Genomic DNA, 24,498 nt, shown 5'->3' with positions numbered 1-24,498 from the left:
AGGGGGTAGGGCAGCAAGACTGTCCTTTAGGAATATTGGCAGACTCCTCTCGGGTGAAAGTAAAACAGTTCAAGAAATGCATAAAGGTATGAATCTAGGAGAAGGATCCATCCAGATTTCACTCAGCTCAAAACTGACAGGAACCAACCGTGTGCTCAGTATTTCCAATCGGCTTTTTATCACTTACTCTTAAGAGCAAAAAGCCAAGAATTACCAGATATCTGACAAATTCCTATAACATAGAAGATAAAGACCCAAACAAAGAGGCAGTTTAGGGGAGGCAGAAACTATGCAGAGGTAAGAAAACTTAAAACATGTATCACTAAATCCTCTGAGAGCTAAGAGAAGGTAGTGCATCAATGAAGCAAAAAAGAGAATACTATTAAAATAAAATGTAAATTCAGAAAACTAAAAAAAGGTCTTGATTACAAAAAAACATGACAGCAAAATGAAGTTGATAGAAGGTATGATCAAACTGATTCCTTCCGCAGGGAAGGAGAGAGATGCAACTGGGGAGGAGCGACGGAATGCTTTGGGGCTACCAATCTGCTTAACCTGGGTACCTAGATGACATTTTGTTATTCTTTAACCGATACATATGTTTTACAAACTATTTTACATGTAAGAATAAAAAATGAACTAAGGATGCATATACAAACACTGAGCACAGCACAATATAGCTGATTAATAACTATTGGTTCTTGTCTTAAATGGCAGCTGTATGTGTGAAATGATCAGGAATTTTTGGAGGGATGAGATTCAGTATGGCCCATGGCTATAGGACAGAGGCTTCATGTTTATATTTTAGGCATTCTTTCTATTAAACCCTAAGCAATTCCTAAGCATAAACAGCAAAAATCACAAGGCAGGCTGAATTCTGGCTTCTCCTTATTTCTCTGCCATTCTGTTTGAAATCCTTTATATAGTAAGACATTTATGATCATGCGTGATACTCTGCTGATTCCTGATGCCATTTTAGTCATTCTGTGTCAGGAAGACTTTTCTTTGCCCGTTGAAATCACATAACATGGGCCAATTCTGAGTATGAATGTAGTGAGCACTCCATATAGCAAATACTAGACTTACCCTAGTATCTAACACAATGCAAAAGAAAACTAAAGAAGGCCTCTTGGGGTAAATGTTTCTCCTTGAACTTCAGGAATCAATTTCTGCTTTCTTTATATTCTAGCTTCTAAAGGGGCACTTTTAGAGGTACCTAGATTTTTATACTTGGTTCATATTTAACTTCCAAGCTCAACATTAACATGTATTCATTATATTATAAAAACAATGAAACCAAAAGGGGTTAAATAAGAGAATAATAGGAGACTAACATTCTATTAATAACAAGCTGAGGGTTTTGATGTGTAGGTACCTCTCTATGCACATAAGCAGATCTCTGGTGATGAGGAGATCAAGAACAGAATCTTACAAACCTGCATAAGGTAATCAGCAATGTATTCTGTTTTCAAGCAGTACACGTTCTGGGCAGCAGCTTCTGCTATATTAATTCCTGAGTTATCTGGCTTCAGTTTATTAAAGTCAGAAAAGAGATGCGTAGCTTCTTTAAATAAAGGTACAGAATGACCAGGTAGTACCTAATGAAAAAACAAGAAGCATCACAATCTATCAGTGTCCCAAAGTAATTAAACTGTGTAACCTGTACTTAAAGGTTATCAACTCACAAAGTATATAATCAAGAACCAATCACAGAAATTTTGATTAGAAAATAATTCATGCAATAAATTCAGTAAGTTGATTCAATACAAACCTTTGCTCCTCCAGACTGAAGAAGGCGTTTGAATCCTGCTTCTCGGGATTGGTCAACATGTAAGATAACCTTCCACCCACTAAACGCCCCCTACAAATAAAAAAATAATCAGTGTTGAAATTATTTGGAAAATAAATGACAAAATAATACAGATAATGTTTCATCTGTAGACATAGTTTATGTCAACGAATAATCTTGTAACATTACTTTTTTTTTTTTTTTTTTTTTTTTTTACCACAGTGGTAACCGTCTCTGGTCAGAAAACTTAAAATATATAGCCCTGGTGTCTGGCACACAGTATGCCATCAATAAATAACCTGAAGAATGAAGGAAAATGGTTTAATGATTAGGTGACATTAAAACAAAGAACTTGACTTTTGTATAGTCTTTTCTAGTATTTTTTCCTTATAATTAATCAAGGGTATTAATCAAGGGTAAAGCTTAAAGCACAGTTTCTTAGATCAGATGAAGCCTCCATTATACTTATCTTGAAAATGTTTACAAATTAGAAAATATATAGTGGAATTTCTTAAAAGAAAGAGAATCAAGGTTAAGAAGGACTTGGAGACAGCAGAGAACTCTGAATAACCAAAAGATTATTTAACAGGTTAAGAACAGAATCTGAGGTTCTTAACCTGTCTGTGAGCCTTGGATGACCCTTTTCAGTCTGCTGAAACCTATGGACCTGTTTTCTAAATAAAAAAATATATGACAGCTTTATTGTGTAATTTTCATGCCATATGAATAACGTATTTTAAATGTTCAAAATAAAGTATAAAGGATTACAAAGGAAACAATTTTACTAAAAATTATCAAATTATTTTAAAAATTGTGAAGAAATGGTTTTATATTAATGCCATTAAAACTAGTGGTGAGTCAAATAACTATGATTTTAAAGTAGTGACGAACATAAACAGTGCTTCAAGATACTTTTGATTATAATGCAAAGCAATATTTGATTGCTCTTGGGGCAAAATCACAGGTAATGTTAACAAGTGTTATGATTTGTTGCCTAGGCTTATAATTAAAAGAAAGGCTAACTTTTAACTAAAAGTTAGTAAAAATAAGGATATATTTTTTCCCATCTACAGTGTATAGCCCTCCTGAACTTAATCTACAGACTCCATTGGGAGAGTCTATGGACCCAAAGTTGAGAAGCCCTGAGCTAGATGCTGAAAGGATTAAATTATTTTTAATAGAGCCATTGACATTATACGTATCTTTCGACCACAACAGAAAAATTAGAAATTAACATTAAGCTCACTTAAAATGCCCAAATTAAGTATGTTAATCAAGGGATAAAAGACAAATAGAATTATCTGCATTTTGTCAAGCAGGTTCTCTTAAAAAGAACTTAGTCTGGAACGGTCAGGACATTTAATGCCACTTTACTACCTATATACTTATTTATGTTAATACCTCAGCGATGCCTGATTCCTGTCTTTGCTGGATTTTTTTTCTCCATCTCATAGCTGCAAGTGCTAGTCTTCGTTGCTGCACATTGATTCCAGTCAAAACATCAAGTATGGAACTACTTCCCCATTCATAATCTTCTTCCTAGAGAATTACAATAAACTTTTGAGTTCCTAGATGTCTTCAAGGAGTACACAATCAAGAGTTAAACTATACATTCACTTGTTATAAGTACAGAGTTTGAGCACAGGAAATGCAGATTAATTTGGCTTCATATGACAGCCAAGTATATTGGCTGTTAATTAGAAATCAAAAATACATTGCATACATTTCTAAGAAAATATAGATAACTAAATCATAGTAATTGGTAATTTTAGATAACTGGGCTTTACTATCATCCTCACAGAAGGACCCAGTCTCACAGGAGATATGTATTAACAACTTGATACCTGTCTATGGAAAAGATTCCTAACGGATCTTGATCAAAAACCTCAAAAACTACATGTAGATACAACTGTGATGGTCAGTAAGAAACCAAAATATTTCAAATAATAAGTTTACTATTTTATAGGTTAGCAGTAGAGATAAAAACTTACAATGAGATCATATTACTATTTTGTTATTTCAATTTTAAAAAATCTATATTCAAATTAAATAAAACTGATGTAATTAGGAATCTAGGTCTATAATCTTCACATTTTTTGTTTTGTTAATGTAAACCTCACAAAATTGGTATAATCTAATCAATTTCATTATTTTCCATTTACATTAGTGGCCAATTATGTGCCAGAATCAATTAAGGCATTCACTTTTAAGGAAAAATAACCCTGATGTCTATTTGGATACACACCGGCACGAAGCACCCAGCAGTCCTGCACGCTTCCAGGTAGGAGCGATGAAGCACCCACTTCCCAGCTGCCACCGAGGCTAGGTACTTCTCGTTTCGAAGTGGATGTCCCACAACAATGTGCGTACAGTTGGGATCAAAGCACTGCTTCTCTATCACTAACCCACCTGAAGTGGAAAAAATTGGTTGTAATTTAGATTCTGAACTTTTTCTTAGAAAAAAATGTATCTTAACTTTGTACAGAAATTATTTATAAACAAAATGCACTAGATAAACCAAAAAACCTTGACTGAAAATTACTTTACATATGCATTTTTATAAAGTAATGTTTATTTTCAAATTTTAAATAATAAAATGAACCCCCATATACTGGCCTCCTAGATTCCAATATTGTCAAAATTTTGCCAGCCTTAACTTCGATTTATCCCCTGCTTTTTTTACTTAACTAGTTTAAAGCAACTTCCAGACAAGTTACTTTACCCCTATGTATTTAGTATGCATCTCTGAAATACATGGAAAATTTCTTATTCAGCCACAAAGCCATTTTCAAATCTAAAATAATTAAGAAAAATTCTTCGCTATCTCAATACTAAATTCTTGTTCAAATTTTCCTGTTTGCCTCCACTTGGTTTGTTAAAATTAAGATATAAAAAGAAACAATACAAACAAAGACCACATATTGCAGTTGGTTGGTGTATTTCTTGGGTCTCTCTCAACTACCTTAGTAATTTTCAAGCTCTGAATGTGGGTAACCACAGAGATGGAAGTCAAAAGGGGGCATCTGCAGACTAAAAGCAGGAGAAAATTTTTTGTGAAGGGAAATAGGGTCTGCTGACCAACAGGGAAGCCTGGGCAGAAAACACACACACTAGGTAAATAGAGACAAAACAGCACGTGGGATCTGAAACCTCTTAGATATAAACGTATGAAATCTGACTTTGAGGAAAAAAAGACATAATACAATCTTATGCGAAGCATGGCTTTGATTTATATGCTAAAGCTTAACTTGACTGCTGGTTAGGCAGAGTTGCATCAAGGACTTTCTAAGACTTTAACAGAACATTCAAACTCATGCTTGAGATGACTAGTAATAGCAGCAGCAATACTTTTTGAGCACTTACTATAAGGCAGGGACTGTTGAAAGTGTTCAAGGTTATTAACTCATTTAATCCTCACAACTTTATGAAGGTAGGTTCCTATTATTATCTGCAATTTACACATAAAGACACAGGGAGAGTAACTTACCCAGGATCACAGAGGTGACAAAAGAACAATAAGGTAAAAATGCCATATTAAAATAGTATCTGCATTTAACTCTATATAACAAAATTATTCTGTGCCTCAGACAACATAATAGATTTATTTATATACATATATATCAGTTTGCCACAATTGCCTTATTTATAAAGTCAAGGGCCTCTTGGACTTCCTTATCAGAAACCCTCTGTCACAGACTCCCAATTCCAGCGCAATCTATATTCCTGTCCCCTGTTCTTTGTCCTCTTCTAGATAATTCTCTGCTAATTGCTTCTACTTTGCCCAGAGTTCGCAGAGATAGAACCATCTACAGGAAACAGACACTTGAATGTTCCACTTTGGTGAGCTCTGGATAAAGCTCAGCAATTCTGATTTATGATTCCATCTAATTAGGCAAGGGGAAACAAATGTTCCACCTAAATAAAGTTTCCAAAAAGCATAACTTCTCAAGTGTACAACCGTATCCAAGAGAAATATTTTATAAAAAAAAAATGTATCGTGGTTCTCCCCATCCTAAAAAGGACAGCACTCACATCCAATCTTTTCTTGATGACCTAGGGCCACTATTAAATACAACCATTATTTCTTAATGTTTTCTCTGTGTCAAGCTGACGGATTCACTTCTCTTCCTATAATTTTCCTTATACTACAAAGCTGTTCTGCCTAAAACAGGAGCTGCTAGCTATGTGTGGCTATCAAACACTTAAAGCACAGTGAGTCCAAATTTGAGATGTGCAGTAAGTATAAAATATAACCCAGATTTCATATACTTAGTATGAAAAAAAGGTAAAACACCTCACTGATATTTTCTATTAATTACGTGTTGAATATTATATTTTACATACACTAGGTTGAATCAAGTGTTTAAAATTAACATCGCCTGTTTCTTTTTACGTTTTAAAATGTGGCTACTAAAAGTTTAAGATTACACGTGTGACTCATGTTCTATTTCTATTGGACAGTGGTGCTATAGACACCGGGTTACCTTTCTAATATGCTGCTTCTAGAATGATGTCAGACTGAGAGCCTGACAACTACTGGAATAAGGATAATGTTACAGAAGGGGAGGGGGAGGCTCCTCTCTAGATAGCACCACACCTTCGACTTCATTAAAATGTGGTTTTACCTGTATTTAAGTCTATAATTTCACTGGTTCAAGGTTTCATCAATGAACAACTGCTCAAAGCAAGCACAGAATATTCTATAACCTTAATGGTTGGTTTCAATTTCAATCTTTAAATCCTATGACTTTAGATTTAGATTAGAGCTTTGTAAAATACAAGTTCTAATGCTGACTCAATGTCAACTTATCTTTTTTGTTTCAATTTCTATACCTTACATATGATATCAATATCAACTACATCTGACTTCCAAATCAGGTTACCATATGGGACATTTTTGACTTAAGTAAAATACTTGTACCTAGTTTTTCAATAAGATGACAATAATCAATACGTTCTTGAGGATTCAGAGATGACAACTGAAATACGTGTTGTTTTTTTAAGGCTTCACGAGTCTCCTCTATTGTTATAATCTGGAATGGAAGAGTTTTATTTTAGAAAAAATTAACACTAAAAAAGTTATCAAGTATATAGTTCTTTTATAGTAACATTTTACTTAGTCTTCTGAGTTATCAAATATAGAAATAATACAATGCAAAAAAAATGCAGTTTTCAACATATGATGAACCCTTGATATTGTTATCAACAAATTCTGAATTCAGTGTAACAGCAACATCTAAAAGCCATATCGCCATACTAAGGATAAACAAACCTTTTCTTTAGGGTGTGGAGCCACAGGTGGGTTGGCTAGGGGGAAGGCAATACTGGGGGCTTGCGGTGTAGGGATCAGGTGGCTGTCTTTTATTGGAGTTTCCAGTTCTTCAGAGATCGGGTGTTTTGGGGCCTCAGTCACACATATGTTTCCAGGATCACAGACAGCTGAGGGCAATAAAATGCTGCAGTGTGATATTATCCAAACATGACTAAGAACAAATTCTGGGAAATACTCTCATCTGTCTTAGCCAAGATGAAATTAAATACAAATTCTGGAATGTAAAAACTACATGCAAAAATAGTAGCCTATTTCTATAGCTTATAAATAAATGTAATTAATTAGCATTAAAAGGGCAAATGGTGTTACCTGTGGGCTTCTCCTAACCCTTTCTTTAAATACCAAGGTCTCATCAGTAAAACGTATCCCAAATTTGTAACATGAAAAGCCATAGTATACTTGGAGAAAATCAGAAGCAGAGATAAATCTATATATCTAGTGCAGAGAAATAATCATGTGATGTGAAATGAGGCAAAAAGATGACTGAAGAAGAGAGGAAACATTTTGTTTTCAGGGTAAAACCCAAAGAAGGAAAAAATAGGGTAATTCAGAAAGGAACACATACAAATCCAAAGAACAAGTGTGCAGTTATGTGCTGTGTAGAATTCAGAAGAAGGCAAATGAAAACAAGATTACTAGGAGAAAAAATGCAAAAAGAACTAGAAAGAAAAAGAATGACGGTGAAAATTATGTCTGGAAAAAAAATGCCTAATCCTAAATTTCTAAATTTAAAAATCAAAATATATTTTTCAGTTTACTGATAAATTACCTCAACTTAGACTTATTTTTCTGAGTCTTAAGTTTAGACCAAAATCAAAAATACCTAGTCAGTTTTTCATTTGCATGTACAATTCAGAGAACCACAATGTGCTTATCTGTTTATTTTTAAGAGGGCAACATGTACTTAATACAAACAAGTAAATAGATTTCCTTCTCATTACCCTGGTCGGCAGTTTTTGAATCATGTAAAGGCTCCTGGAAAGGAGAATCCTCCACTTTGTTAATGTCAACCTGAAGTTCAGAGTATTGTGTGGGACAACTAGGCCACTGCAAATTGCTGGCAAGCCTTGCTCTCTCCTCTCTGGCTGTAGGGTCATCCCAAATGATCTGTTCATTTTGGGAGGGCTCTGTATTGACATCAGGCACTGTTTGTCGAGACTGCCTAAGGAATGAAAGTGACAATTTTAATAAACAGACAGCCATAACAAAATCCACATTTATAAATTCCTTAAGTTAGACTATAAATTTATGGTTCACCTTTATATGCCCATCACCTAGCACACAGGAAGCACCTGGAAATATTTACTGAATAAACAAACTTTGGGAAATTTTTATAATTGTGTCTCCCAGAAACTTATCTGTTTTAACAAGAAATGAAACACATATTTTGAATGAATGTCCATGTATTTAAAACTTCAAAGGGAGAAAAAAAAGTTCACTGTCAAAATATTTTAAAATTCCAAAATGAGTGCTGCATTTAAAAGTGGGATTATTCTTACTCACACAGGCTTAGGAAAACATGGTAATGTTTAGAAAACTGGTTACTTTGCTTACCAGTAGTTGTATTTTTATCACTTAAAATAATAACTTTAATTACATGGGAAGTGTACTATAATTGCTGCTTTAAAAGGTCCTTTTGGCTCTTGGTAATCAAACCTTCCAGAGTCTCAGGTAGATCACTCTTATGCTGAACTAAAGTAAAATGTGTTTTATGGTATAATTGTAACAATTCTACTGGAGAGTAAATAGAATTCCAGCTATTTTCTTTCAATGTATACATTGAATCTTTTGATGTGTGTGTGCATGTAAAATATTAGTAAAAATAATTTACCAATACTGATGGTAACCCCTAAGAGTTCATTTGCCTCAAAAACAAGGAAGATAACCTTTTATTCCCAGAGTATTTACTCAGACTTGACACAAGATTTAGGCTCTCTACGATAAAAAATGACCTGAAGTATGTTATAAAAAGTCACTTTTACTTAGTACTCAGATAAAGAATTAGCCTTGTGAAATACATAGTTAGCACAAGATAAATGCAGAGTTCAATTAATCAATTCAAGATGTAAGTGCCGTCATGCTCATCATAAAAGAGATTTTTCTATCAGGAAAAAGATGATGTAATGTTACTGAACTTAAGTCACACCACACTAAGACCTGTAATCACCTTTCCTAAAAGAAATAACTGTTTAAGTCATGCCTTGATGTAAAGCACTGCTTGGTATAAAACAAACCTCTATGTATGTTTCTTGCCCTCAATTAAGAATTCTAAAACTGCTTAGAACCAGAGAGGGAGACAGAAAAGCTAGGAAGAAAGGTAATATCAGAATATAATATATATAGTTTGGGCTAAATAAGGCCCAGTAGCATAACCCTTTTACTGGCCTTGATATTCTAAACTTCTTCTTTACTAATTTAAAGAACAAAAGACAAATACAAAAGCAGAATTTGGCTTAACTCACGGAACTGAGTCAGAAAGAACCCACCTAGGAGCTACCTTTCTCTCCAGTCATCCAGTCACTTCTTTCTGCCACCAAGATGAGAGACAGGTGAGAGACAGGTACGTACCTCAGTGCCTCTAGGACTCTACTTCGTCCGCTGCGGGTGGAGCGGGTGCTGTCAGGGGTTGAAGAAGCACTGTTACAACCACTTTTTGACAGGGAAGTCCTCTGCCCTTGGGGTTTCACTATCGATGTTGCAGACATTATCTCCTGCAGCTGCTTTTGGAAATTCTCTCTCATCTCCAAGGTCTGTGTCAGAGCTTGAAACAAACACAAACACAATAATCAAGGTAAGTTTCTCTTTTTAACACCTCTTATTGACATTAACTATTTTGTCTAGATTTGGTTGAACATAAATTAACTTGACATCTATTAAGTACTTACAAGCTATAATATACTAAGACTATGAATACTGCAGAACATAAAGGCAGTCCTTTATGTTCTCTATGTAAAATAATCAGGATATCCTCAGAAGACACTTTTCTAAGACTTACAGTAATCGTCTCTCTTGTAGGGCTCACTGCCTGCTTCTGACCCTCCTCTCTCATATTACATACTCTACTCTGAGATGCATTTATATATGTGATTTTCCCCCTATTGTCCTTAAAAATACAGACCACAATATATTCATCCTTGGGTCCCTTATAGACTAAACACTGAAATAGGTACTAAATATTTTTGGAATGAACAGAGTGGGACTAACTAAATGGGTAAGTCACAGCAAAAGCTGTGGTAGGGTAGGATGAGCAAGGAAAATAATAATCCACTAAAAACAGGACCCCTATAGATATAAGGTTATTCATTGCAGCACTCTTTATAATAGCAAGAAGTTAGAAACAACCTAGGTGCCCAACAATAAGGGACTGGCTAAATACAATGGACCATTCATACAATGAATACTATACAGTTGCCAAATAAAAAGACTGAAATAGCTCCTTATGTAACACTATGAAACATTCCACAAGGTGAACTGTTAGAAAGATCAAAGCATAAAACAGCATATGTGTAGCCCACCATTTATGTATATTTTAAAAGTAGGGAAGGAGAGAACATACATACTTATGACTGCATATGCATAGAACAGCTCTAGAAAGATTCAGAGAAAATTAGGAACACTGAAAGGGGAGGAGAAACTCTCCATCCCTCCTGTACCTTTCAAACCGTGTGAAAACTTTCTGAATATCACTGGGAAGAATTGGACCAAAAAAATTTTTAAATCACCAACTTCACCTATCTTTAATAAAATAGGGCCGTGTATCACACTAACTCTGTAAAATACCTAGTTCCACAAATTTCACACTTAAATCACCTAAAATGTTGCAAATTATTACTTAATGACTGACATGGAACCTCAATTCAATCCTCAAATGTATACTTTACTCGTACTGAGCATCACAGAAAATTATTTTCCCATTTGTTGCAAAGAAATCATTCCTCATAAAAAATATAAACAATTTTCTTTTGTAATTTAAAATATTTTACCTCCTTTAGAGTCATTCTTCTCATTTCCATTTGATGTCGCTAATTCTTTATTATCAGTGGTCATATTATCTATATCATTTTCTTCTACAGGCAAATGATCTGACTATTGAAAGAGAAAAATTACAATTTCTCAAACCAAACTATCGTATAAGGTTTCACAGCACATATAAATATATAATTATGCATTCAGCTCAAGGAGGGGGTAAATGTATCATCCATATTATCTACCTCATCATCCTTTCTTGTTGCACCAGCTGAGGGCAGTCGACTATTAGAGGGTCTGCAATCTTGTACTGCACTGATATCCAAGCTCATTTTGGGATTATACGTATGTGGATAAAGAGATTCAGGAAGATGTTTGTACTCTTGGGCACACTGCAACACAATGGTGTGCTTTAAATTAGGACTGAAAAAAATCTTAGTGAATAAATGATGTTAAGTTGGATAAAGATAACCAATACATTATGTTCTAAGATGATAAAAATTTGCAAAAGTGAAATTTTGAAAAGTAGTTGATGTTGAATGATTCCATTATATAAAGGACAATTAAACTGTCTTCACTTTTTAATGTCATGTCCATTAAGGTATAAAATCTAATTCTATTTCTATGCTTTTGTCAAGGTATCGACCATACTACAGGGACTATCCAGAAAGAAAAAAAAAAAGGAAAAAGGAAAAGGAAAAGGAATAGGAAAAAGAAGGAAAGAAAAAAGAAAAGACAGTCTTAAACTGTATCGGTATGCTAAATTAATTCTCAAATTATTACAAAATTTTCTTTCATATTATTTTTAGTGAACAGAATCAGGGACTCAGAAAGACTTATTAAATATTAAGGAATAAAGATCTTAAGTTTTTAATGCCAAAGAAATGAGATGTGCACTGTTAACTAACTTGCTTACGTCCACTGAAGTTGGTTTGTACCTTGAAATAACGTTTGTATACATTTTCATTTAACAGAGAGGGGAGGAAAAAAATAATGCTTACTTCTAAAAGCCAGTGCTCTGAAACAATGTGTATACCTCTTTCTTTTACAGATTTATATTCTCGATTAGTGTCATTCTGTCGTCCTTGATAGATAAAATGAGTCACTGTTTCATCGAAATTCCATCTGAAACAACCAAACATATAAAACCAGATAACTAAGAGAAATATCTATATTATTTTAAGATCATTACTCTCTATGAATAGAATATTCTGACCATCACAAAACCTTCAAGAACTAGAGTAAGCAAGAATATTAAAGGATAGCCTCCACTTTTTTGGTCAAATTTTATAGATCTATTTCTAGGTGTATACATGTTGTTATATTTATGACATAACGTGTTATATAAACATTTGTAATAAAAAGAAGATGCTTCATCTGATGTCTTGAGAAGATCCGGATCCTTAACTGTTGGAATGCAGGAGACAGTATCAGCGGTCTCTTCAGGATGTTGTGCTAGTTTATGGAAGGGAACATCGGGACAAGTGCACTTGAGAAATGATTATCCTATGAACACCTAACTATTGTAACCTCTGCATAGTAAAGGGTTCTTCCCTCTCATCCATCACCAAGTCTGAGCAATCCATTCCAGGAATAGATTTGATGCAAACTTTAATGCAATCGACCAGTTAGTTTCTATTTAGGAATTTCAGCAATATATTCTATTTTTCATACCAAGAGGACTGGCATTTTAAATCTTATAATAACACAAATCCTGTATGTTCCTTATAACTCTTACATCGAGTTCACATCCAAACAGAATATTCAATTTTTGACAAATATATATACCTTCATACAGCTAGTGAGAGAATAAAATGAGATAATGCTTGGCTCATACTAAGCGCTCCGCAACCAGCAATAGGAAATATAATAGGCTAACTATAACATAATAGATAATATATAATATATGTAATAGATAATATAAAGTTATAAGAAAGCTTCACTATCCTATAACAGATGCGTTAAACATTAAGATGCTTATAACTATGACAGATACATTTTATTTTTATATTCTTCTGACCTAACTTCTTTTATCAAATAGAAAGCTAACTGAAATAAGACTTAACAAAGGGGAAGATGAAACTGATTATATTCCTCAAACTCTTTTTACTTGTAAAACCAATCATTATGCTACCTATGAATGGCTGAACACAAGTGATGGAGAAAGCTAGCCAGATAGTGGAGAGTACAATCAACTCAGCATGGGCTGAAACAGGCAACTCTCGCTTCTCACATACTGATGCCATTTGTGCTACAGACCTGTCTCTAGCCTGGATGTCAGATGGAGGGCAGATTTGCTAATCTGTGTCTCCAAAGTAGCAAAAATGATAAAAATCAAAACATCCTTAAAAAAAGACCATCTTACTAGAAGTGCTGCTAGACTATTTAGTACTACTCACAGAAGTGCTCTCATCTGAAAATCTCTAAGGTTTTGGACCAGTAATATAGCTCGTTTCAGACCAAGCTATATTACTGGTCCATAAACTGTTTGTAGACAGGGATTCTTCTATACTATACCCCTCCCAATATGGATCCCAAGTTTCTAGAATAGTGAGCAACACAAAATAGGTTGTCAAATATTTGTTAAATATACCCTAAAAATATACACATCTAAGAGTGAATTGATATGGCAGAGGGTATTTTTAAAGGATGTGGTAAATTAAAAATCAATAGGATTTTGTAGATAACATGACACACCAAAAGGCAAAATAAATGTTTCCTTGTAGAAGCTCACAACAGCTTTAGGTTTCTCTATAAACTTAGGCCACACCTCCACCAAGCAGAAAGATGAGCCAACTACCTGTAATCTGCTCCTAGAGAGGCTGCAATTCCATTTAGTTCACTCTGCTTCTTACTGAGTTTTTTACTAACATATACCACTACCTTGTGAAGTGGCTTTGGAGCTTCTTCCTGTTCACGGAAAAGAAATGAAACAGGTCAACCATTACTGTTTGAAAAGTTTAATTTAAGACTTCCTTTAAATAAGCGATCTAATTCTACCTTCTCTAATTGGACATGCTTCAGTTGAGGACTGGCAGAAAGAGCGACAGCATCTCGAGAGCTATTTGCCAAAGCAACTTTCAAGTTTCTGACGATGACTTCTGAGAGTGGTGTACTCAGTTTCCTTTCCTTTTGGCTGGGACCTCCTGGAGTTTCCAAGGCTGCCAGTGCATCCTGTACGTATGGACGGGGAGAGTGAAAGAGAGAAAAAGAAAAAGGAGAGGTAAAGAAAGAGGGGGGACAATCCTCAAAATTAATTGGATTACAGCTTTAACCTCCTCTGGTGTTCCACCAAACAACAATAAAAAGAATAAAATATTACCTGTATTCTATAGACTACAAAGAAAAACAAATTCATACTATCCAGCAAATTGGTTTAGAGACTGACAAGCTTACGTTTTCAGCAGCACCAGTAACATCTGCCTGAATCTTAGGTGTTTAAGTTGTAGTTAAAATAAAGGACAACCAAAAACAAAAAAACAAGCAGACAAAACACAGAAGGAAACAAGTGAGCAAGGATGGATATAAACAAGACAGGAACTATAAAGAAGGTTAAACATCAGATTGAGCTGAGAATTGTGACAAAGCTTTGAAAGTACAAGACAAGTTCCTGTTCCCAAGCCTACGAGACGTCACCGCTTCGCCGGGGCTTGCTCATTCTTTCCCATCCGCATGGTATTCCACATGTACAGCAGAATGCATTTAACCAGTGCTCAATTGCTGAATATTTACGTGAACAATCTTTTGCCAGTATAATGCAACAAATAACCTTGTACACACACCATTTTGCACATGCAAGAGTAAAGGAAACTATTAAGCAAAATGTATGTACCAAACTGACACTCTCCTGAGCAAAGTATTCAAGCATATGCTTCCCAAAACGCTTGACAGCACAGTGGGTAATCAGATTTTTCTCTTTTGCCAATTTGATAAGTAAATATATCTACCTGCATGCTTTAATTTTCCACCCTGTTAAACTGAGATTAAATATCTTTATGTATATATAATATTTTTGAATTTTTGTGATAGCTATTTATTCCTGTCCTTTGCCTATTTTTCCTTGGGTAATATTAGTCTTTTTTATATTCACTGCATAAATATATTTTATGATTTTATGTCTGTATGTGTCGGTGTATATACACTGTGATATAAATACTCGTTCCCAATTTGTAGTTTGTCAAACTTTTGCCATGGAGAAATTTTTTAAACAAATACTTTATTGCACTTTTATAAAATTGTATATTTGAACGTGGAGAATTTTTTATTGCTGTCAAATTCCTATGAATTTTATTTCTTTTGGGGTATATATTATCGTTAGAAAGTTCTTCCTCACACTGGGATTATTTGAAAACACTCTCATGCCCTGTTCTAGAATTTTTATGCCTTTAATTCTTGTGTTTAAATATCTCATCCTTTGATATTTATTCTGATGTAAAGAGGTTTCATCCTGTTTTCTCTGATGGCTACCAGCTGTCTGCTTTATATGCTACTTTTATCTAATGCATTCTCCTATTGATGGGGTGTAATCTTGTGCACTGACTTGATTATTCATGTGACAATAACAAATTGCTTTTAATTATTGCAACTTTAGGTACTAATAACTAGTAGGACTAGTGCCTGTCCTCAATTATTCTTTTCAGACTTTTGATTCTATTTCTGCTTGCATTTTTCATAGACTCATTATTACCTTTATAGATCTTTACAGTGCTTGATCTTTTTCACAAGTATGTGGTAAGGCTTTCTATTTGCTAAAGTTTTTTATTTTTATTTTGACAAAGTATTAAAAGGATTCTTCATATATGAAAGAAATCAGAAGCTCCCACACCACATCTACCTGTCTTCGGCACGTGTGCCATGAACACTGCCTCCCTCCTGGGACTCTCCGCTACTTAAGCACCAGATCCAAACCCTTCGCACCAACTCAAAGATGTGGCTTTGGCAATTCTATCCTCTCACCTGCATGATCAATTGTATCTCTAACGGATCAATCACATTGGCCATCTTAAAACAACCTTGTTTTGATCCTATTTTGCCCTATACTTACCATCCCATTTTGGGTTCCCCTTTCCAGTAAGACTCCTCAAATGCACTGTTTATGTTCACTGTATCTTACATTCCTATATGAACCCACATTGGCTTCCATTTCCACCATGTCTTCAAAACCCTTACTGTTAAGATCACCAGTGACCCATAAGACTAAATCCAGTGGTCAATTTTCTGTTCTCACCTTTCGTGACCTTTCAGCAGCATGTGACATAGCTAACCACTTCCTCAAAAACTTTCTTACTTGGCCTCTAAGACAATCTCTAGGCTTTCTTTTTCCTCATTGCGGGGAAATGGGGAGGGTGTGCAGGGTATTGGGGGTGTGGGGTGTGATCCTTTCTCTGACTCCTTTGCTGGGTTCTCCTCTAAATGTGGGCCCTTAGGAGTATTCTTTGGACCTCTTCTTTTCTTCTTTTACTCTCTTGGCATCTGTTCTAATTATGGTTTTAAATATTACCTACAAATCTGGATTCCCAGTTTTCTTTCCCTAGCCCAGACCATTCCCTAACCTTTAGGCTTTATATGTAACTGTCTATTTGATAGTAGTACTTGGATTTCTAACAGGCACCTCAAACTTTGCATCCAAAACATGAACTCTTGATATTTAGGCTCCAATCTCAACTCTTTCTAGTCAACTCAGCTGAATGGCAACTCCATTATCCTAATCTCCCAGCCCAAAAATTTGAAGAAGGATCCAAATTCTAAATATTTAAAAACGTACCATGTACGAAGGAAAATTATTGAGAATGATCAATACCTAGACATATCCTTGTAAAACTATTAGACTTAAAAGAAAAAGCCACATAGCCTTCAGGCAAAATGATGAAATAACAAAGATAAAATAATTACTGACATCAGAATTTTTCAAAAACAGTGCACACAAAGCAGTCCAGCAGTGGGAGCAGCATTTTCAGGAAACAAGGGAAAAATGCAAACCAAGAATAGTACATCCAAAAAAATCTGTTTAAGAATCAAAGCCTGAGTAGAAGTTAGGATGTGCCAAGCTCAGGAAATATTGCACACATGTGCCTTTCCTGAGGAATCCTCTGGAGGATGAACTTCGTCCCACCAAAAGTGACAGGAAGCTCCACAAAAGAGACAGTAAGCATTTCACACATTTGTTTGTAGGGTTAAGGCAAAACAAGGGTGAGGTCCATGAGCTGAAGGATATATAAATATTTTCTTTTTTGACAGTCAAAAAATATAATTAAAAATAGAAAACAGGAAAAAATATTATTGACTTCAACAGAAGCCATAAGTAGTCAAAACACGTATTTTAAAACTGACAAAAGATTAAGAAGGGGGATTAAGGGCACTATAAGAAATATTAATATAAGGATAACTATGAGAATAAAACAAATAAACCCTTTCCTAAATACCAAAGGGAGAGTGGGGTGGGGGGAGAGGCACAAAATACAAAGAGGACGCAAGAACCACATACATATGTATATAAATAATCACAAAGTAATTACAACATAATATATGACAGAATTGAGACCAAGTATAAGTCATATTAAATGTGAATGGGCTTAATTTGACTAACTGAATGACAAAAATTCGCAAAATGGCTCATAAAGCAAAATTCAACTCTATGCTGTATAGAAGAGAAAAACTTAAAACACAGCAATCCGAAAAGGCTAAAAATGAAGGAACGCACACACTTATGAGGCAAATGACAACAAGAGAACAGGGACTGAGACCCCGACACCAGAGTAGACTTCAAGCCAAAGGGCACTAAATGAGACAAAGGACACATTCCAGCTCACAAAGCAGTGATTTTGAAAATACTACTTAGAATGAGACTGGCTAAGTGAACAAAAAATAGGAAAGGAGGTAAAAGCTCTAAATTACATAATCGATAAGCTAGATCTTTTGTGTGTGTGTCGGGGGAAGGGCGGTGGGGTGGGGTATGGGTATATATCAAACAGTACACCTTAATAGAGAATACATCTTTCTCGAGAAACGTTTTAACAAATCAGGAATGTTCTGAAAAACTGATCATATATCAGGTACAAAGAAAAGATCAGTAAGTTCTGTGAAGAAGAAAGAGTATAAACAACACTTTGATCCTAATGCAATAAAACTAGAAATTAAAAATGAAAAAGAAAACCCTTTCATCTGGAAATTAATGAAAACTCTACATATCTGAGTAAAGGGTATGAACATTTAGAGTGTACTATTTTTATTTTGCAACTTCATGTAAGTTAGATATTATTTCCAAGTAAAAACTTCAAGAAAAATGTATACTACCTCGGGTGACAATGATGGGGAATACTGGGTGCTCAATACACTATTAGTAGAGTATAAATTGGTAGTACAACCACTTTGCCGGTTTGTCAGTGTCTACCAAAGCTGAAATAAAAAACCTAGCCATTTCACTTCTAGGTATATGCCAAAAAGAAATGCATTGTAAACATATTCCAAGAGATGTGCAGACGAATGCTCATAGCTGTAAGAGCAAACACTAGTAAATGCCTAAATGTGTAAATTAAGGTATATCCATATAACGAAATAATACACATGAATAAAATCAATGAACTACAGTTAGAGGTAAGCAACATGGTCGAATCTTCCAAATGAAGGTTGAACCAAAAAAGACAGACTCAAAAAAAAATGAACATTACGGTTTCATCTATCTGAAAGTCAAAAACAAGCATAACAAAGGTACAGTGACAGAAGTCAGGAGTGTCACCTTTCCAGAAGGGGAAGCAGTGGCGGGGAAGGGGCGGGAGGAAGGCTCTAAAGCACTGGCAGTGATCTTCTGAACATGTGTAGTGGCTTCCTGACTGTTAACACTGATATTTCATACAGCAACACATTTGTTGTACTTTTCTGATGTGTGTCAATTAAAATTTAAGTTTAAATAAGTGTTGTTGTTTTTTTTATTTGAGGCCTAATATATGTTCAATCTTGTGATTACCCCATAGGTCCTTTTCTGTTTTCAGAGTTAAAATTCAATATACCATATTACAACAATTTGAAGAACCACTGATCATAAGATGAAGTATTATCTGACTTATCGCCAAAAAAGGAAAAAAAAAACAAAACAGAAAAACACTGCTAAACAAACTATGACTCTAAACATGAAACTCTTAAACATGTTTTATATTTTTACAGAGACTATTTCAGAACCATCAGTTTTCTACTGCAAGGAAGCTAAAGAACGGTTTGAATGACTGGAAATATTTCTATTATTTTCTTGCCTACTAATATTATTTCATTTACTATTCAAAGAGCTGTGATCTATGAGACCTTAGAGATCATGCATAGACATTCCATGATTTTAAAGGAGAGAATAAATTATGAAGCCCAAAGAGGCTGATTTGCCTTAAAAAGCAGCAAGAGGTAAAGCTGAGGTCTATTATAGATCTCAGTTTCCAAACCAGTGGTTTCCCCATTTCTTAAGGCACGGGAGCAGTGATAATCACAGGACAACATGTTTTTTCAGAAGAGATTTAATTGAAGATTTAGCTTGGAGAAAATTGTCTCAGGTATTAATTTATATTTTCTGAAGATCAACAATCTATAAACTTTATAAATCTGCTCCAAAACACACTAGTAAAAATTATTAAAATGTTGCTTCTTAATATTCATGAGGAACTTTTATAGATGAATGGTACAATAATTTTGCAAAGATTTGTGGATAAAAAAATCTCAGACAATGGTTTGAATAGCCACTTGAAAGGCCAAAAGCTACACAAGGAACAGTGAATAAAATCACCTTTGGAGAATAATGGGAAAACATTTGAGAAAGTTAAATTAGCCCTTGATTTGAGAAATGATATTTTTCAGAAAGGAAGCCATATTCTAGCGCTTAGGAGATCAAACAAAAGTGCAGACTTAACTCATCCTTTTAAAGGGCATGATTAAAAAGGTGATAATAGAGATTTTTTTCAGAAAGCAAGCACTGAGTGTAATCCTGGTAATGAAACATAAGTAGTAATGTGTTTATATTATTTTATACTTTATGTAATGATTTCACTGCACCATTTCATTTGATCCTTATGGTAAATCTGAGTTTTCAGAGCAAGTGATAGTATCCTCTCTGTGTAAAAGAGGAAACTGATTCTCAGATATATGTTAAACAATCTGTCTAGAGTGATACTATTCATGGCAGGTCTAAGACTTGAACCCAGATGTCCTGCTTTCACACCACATGTATCTCTAGCCAGTACCTCAACCCTGGGTATATACTGGAACTCAAAATAGGAATCTACTTCCCAAAATCTCTGGAAAAATTGCTTCTGCAAACTTTAGAGGTGATGCAGAATATGGTGCTTTAACTTTACAAACTATGAAACTGTTAACTCCAGGGCTATTTTTTATAAACCTTACTTACCTTCACATCAAAGGAAGGCTTGAAGAGTTTGTCCTTGCACAGAAATTTTGATGGTGTGTCCAGGTGTAACGAGGGCTCCTTCTGGGGCGGCTGTCCTTCAGCTGGGGAGGAGGAAACCTGCTCCGTGTGCTGCGACACCACAGCACGGAAAGCTTTACTCTGAAAGTAGTTCATATCTAAAGGCGTAACGGCTTTTTTGTGAGTTTCCAGGTGGATGGCGGGATGCTCTGGAGTATGTGGATTCAGATTTACCCCATTTGTTATTTCAGTCTCTAAACTTTGCTCTGGGGGTTTAAAAAGAAAAGAAACATATGTGAGCCACTGATCTCATCCTTTGTCTCTACAGAGGCCCATAAGAAGTGAGGTTTTTATCTGGTTTTCATGTGAATTCTCAAGCGTACTTTAAACCAGAGTTATACACCTACTTTCCAAGAAACAAACCAGATGATATATTAAAATATGATGAGTTAGACAAGCACATCAACTGAAACAAATGAATGAAACTGAACTTCCTGTTTCATCCTGTAACTTTAAAATAGTCTCAATAAACCTCACAATTTGCTAAAAATGGTATAAGTAAATGTCACCTTAGTTAATGGCAGAGTAAAAAGAAAATTCCAATTACATGTACTCAAGTGTTAATAACTAGAGTCAAATTTCTGGAAAGTCCTTAATGAAACTTTAATATGAACTAAACATCACCTGGCCTCAGTTATAAAATCTCCAGTCAGTCTAGGTAATAGCTCTGAGAGCCATTCCCAAGCTGCTGACTTGTCCCTGAAGTTTGCCCAGGGATGCCGCCATCTCACAAGAGGGGCTACTGTGTCCTCTCATCCCTGCCTCCTACCTTTTTTCAAGATTTAACGAAAAACAATTATTAGATGGCTACTCCACACCAGGCCCAATACTAGACAATGCAAATACATGCCAAAGACATGCATTATTTCTTGCCTTTTTAGAGCTTACGGTTGAATAGGAGGACATGAAAGTAAACTAGTTATAATACTGAGATAAGAGCTATGAAAGGTATAATACAGGGTGTGATGGCAAGACAAAGGCCATACTTGGTGAGTCAAGGAAGGCCCCCCAGGGAAAGTGACATGCAAGTTTGAGAAATGAAAGACAAGGAAGAGGAACAGGGAAGCATGGGGTGGGCTAGAAAAAAGTCCCAAGATGAGGGGAAGAGGGATCGCTAAGTACACGGAATGTCAGTGTGAGCCATAGATAGAACAGCAAGAGGGCCACGCTCACATCTTTAGACTTCAAACACTGAGACTTTGGAACGTTCCTACACTGTTTTGTATCCTCTAGTTTTCAGATAGTGCCTACAATTGATAGTGCAGACACAAATTAAACATTTGTGCCATAAGCACACATGTATTTCACCAGCCACTAATGAATGCCCAACAGTGGCTCTCTGTACCCAACGTGAAAAATAGAAATCAATGACCTTTCCCTAAAATTGAGCTTTGGCACACTGATATCCCAGAAACCATCGAATTGTAAAAACATATAGATAAAAGAACAAAACAAAGAATTAACCTTTTTTAGGTGCATTTTCAATCAGAAAATGGCTCTCATTTGCTCTCTTTCCCATCCTAGCAGTCTCCAAAAGCCAAGCTATTGTGACGGCCGGTAAATTCCACTTCTTGGCAGCTTCGTATTTAGAACCACCTGGCTCTTTCAATATAAGATGTGTGCTGGCAAACATGCCTTTCTTTGCATTGTATTTGCGAACAAAGAATTCTTGAACGCTGAAAGTTATATTTAAAAAAAAGACAACAGTCATATACACAATAAGCCAGCAAACTAAGAAAAAAGTTTCTAATACGATAGTATTATTAAAGTTCTAAGTATAAGAAAATACTCACTGATTAAAATTTGATTCTATATATAGCTTAAAAACAAGCTAATCCCCTTGCAAACGCTTTCTCTATGATAAAAATGTATTGCTACAATTAAACTTTTTATCAAAACATAACCACGTTAATTAAACGAGACTTTCAAGAAAAAAAAAAAAAAATCAGAAAAACTTCCTCCTTAGTCATCACCCACCGGACTTGGCTTTTCTCCAGAAAGGAGGCATGAACAACTAGAAGCGCAAAGAAAGCATCTGATAACATGTTTTATGTTTTTAGTCCATTACAACTGCTCAAAGCATTTTCACATATAAGCGCGTTTGATTCTCTTAGTATTTGTGAAATACCAGTATTTTACAAAATATTGTAAAGATACAACCAGGAAAAAAATATAGAGAAACTGACTTGCCTAAGATCCCAAAATATTAAACACAGAATATGGGGCAGAAACAGGAGTCTGCCACTTGAGGTAGAAACAGAATTCAGTCATTTTTTTTGACTTCTGGGTTTTATGTTCAAGTTCCTCAATTCTAAAATTTAATATTCTACATTTCTCCCAGTATTTTCATTGTTTTGTTTTTCACATTTAACCCGCTAATCCATTTGGAATTTATTTTAGTATGAGATGTCACACCAACTTTACTGAATCCTATTTACTAAATAACCATCTTTCCCTCAGTAACTGGAAATATTGCTTTTACTATGCTAAATTCCTATTTGTATTTGGGTCTATTTCTAGACTTTCTGTTCATTCACTGAACTTTCTGCTACTTATGACCATACTACTATTTAGTGAGGTTTCACAAAATATACTTAAATAACTAAGTACTGTACTTCAGAATTTTCATGACTTTCCTGCTTGCTAATCTTTCATGATTTAAGAATTAGTTTGATTATTGTCCTCCTTAAAAAAATTTGTTGGCATTTTTATTGGGGTCATGTTAAATTTATACATTAACACAGGAGATAACAGAAACTTCTTTATAATATTTAATTTTCCTTTCCAAGAACATGTCTATCTTTCTTACTGTTCAAGTCTTATTCTGCTTCCCTCAATAGCATTTTACAAGTTTCTGTAGTTCTTCCAAGTTTCACATTACACTTGCTGCTAGGTATTTTATCTTGGTGTAGACCAAGCAGGAAGCCTTTATTTTCATTAGCTTTTCTAATTGGTAGTATACATGAAGGTCAATGATTTCTCTACAGTAATTTTCTACATAGCCACTTCACTGAAGTTTTTGGGTACTGCTTTAGTTGCATCCCATAGAGTCTGTTGTCATGTTATTTATTTTCTAGATTTTCTGCAATTTTACTTTTTTAAAAACCTTTTTATTGTTTAGATGGAACACAGCAAAAAAGGAAACATACAATTTAATGTATTATTATAAAGTGAAAACCCTTCTATCCACCACCCACGTCAGTCACTCCAGAATCTCTCCAGCGTGCCCGCTCTCAATTACAACCCTTTTCCCTCTTTTAAGAGTAGTCACTACCTGGATACCTTTTCTGCTCCAAATCTGGAATTAATCATTTCTTTAAGCTTTAGTTTTAGTGGGAAATGGTACTTTAAGGTCGCAATCTAGGCAGTGGGGTCCCTTGTTATTACCGGGTTGAAAATGATTTCTACAGTAGCTTATAAATGCTTTTGAATTCCTCTTTGAACCAAGAGTTACTAAAAATATTTCTAAAATATCCAGTTGATAAGATCTTTTCGCTTTCTATTTTTCATCTCTAGTTTTTTGCATCGTTGTTAGAGAATATGGTCTTCATTCTTTCTGCTTTGCAGAATTCACTGAGGTATTTTTTTGTGGACAATTTCTTTATAAGCAACATTTAGGAGTGTTTCACAGGGATTTGAAAAGGTATGGTCACTGTTTCAAGGTAGATATCTAACTACGCTATTTAAATCTATCCTTGTTTTCTATTTGACCTGTCATGAAGTAAAAGATGGAAATTAATGTCTCCTACAAATAATGTACTTCTGTTGAATACTACTTATATCTCCCATTTTTGTTTTATGAATAACAGTCATGCTCTAAATAAAGTATAAATAGCACTCTTTATTTATAGTGTTTTTCTTGTTTGATGCTTTAGATTTGAATCCAAACTTGTCTGACATTAAAATTGCAACTCCTCCTTTCTTTCTGTTTGCATTTACTCGACAAATCTT

General features: G+C 34.8%; 1 protein-coding gene across 2 annotated transcripts in view; it reads right to left on the bottom strand.

Annotated features, from left to right (window-relative positions):
- The window catches only part of TOPBP1 (DNA topoisomerase II binding protein 1), a 53,312-nt gene that overhangs the window by 6,804 nt on the left and 22,010 nt on the right, over positions 1–24,498 (bottom strand). For both annotated transcript variants that reach the window (XM_016140320.2, XM_016140321.2), the window contains 15 exons: positions 22,012–22,223; positions 20,470–20,753; positions 14,088–14,261; positions 13,888–13,997; positions 12,089–12,212; positions 11,333–11,479; positions 11,105–11,207; positions 9,690–9,882; positions 8,063–8,283; positions 7,062–7,228; positions 6,711–6,822; positions 4,035–4,198; positions 3,191–3,328; positions 1,772–1,861; positions 1,437–1,598 (listed from right to left, as the gene is read on the bottom strand). In XM_016140320.2, coding sequence (XP_015995806.2) covers positions 1,437–1,598; positions 1,772–1,861; positions 3,191–3,328; positions 4,035–4,198; positions 6,711–6,822; positions 7,062–7,228; positions 8,063–8,283; positions 9,690–9,882; positions 11,105–11,207; positions 11,333–11,479; positions 12,089–12,212; positions 13,888–13,997; positions 14,088–14,261; positions 20,470–20,753; positions 22,012–22,223 — 2,401 coding nt within the window. The remainder of the gene's footprint in view (positions 1–1,436; positions 1,599–1,771; positions 1,862–3,190; positions 3,329–4,034; positions 4,199–6,710; positions 6,823–7,061; positions 7,229–8,062; positions 8,284–9,689; positions 9,883–11,104; positions 11,208–11,332; positions 11,480–12,088; positions 12,213–13,887; positions 13,998–14,087; positions 14,262–20,469; positions 20,754–22,011; positions 22,224–24,498) is intronic.

Source organism: Rousettus aegyptiacus, unplaced genomic scaffold (genome assembly GCF_014176215.1).
Source record: "Rousettus aegyptiacus isolate mRouAeg1 unplaced genomic scaffold, mRouAeg1.p scaffold_m13_p_4, whole genome shotgun sequence".
NCBI classification, from domain to species: Eukaryota; Metazoa; Chordata; class Mammalia; order Chiroptera; family Pteropodidae; genus Rousettus; species Rousettus aegyptiacus.
Note: the sequence above shows the minus strand (reverse complement) of the source record. Positions and strands in the feature narration are given on the sequence as shown.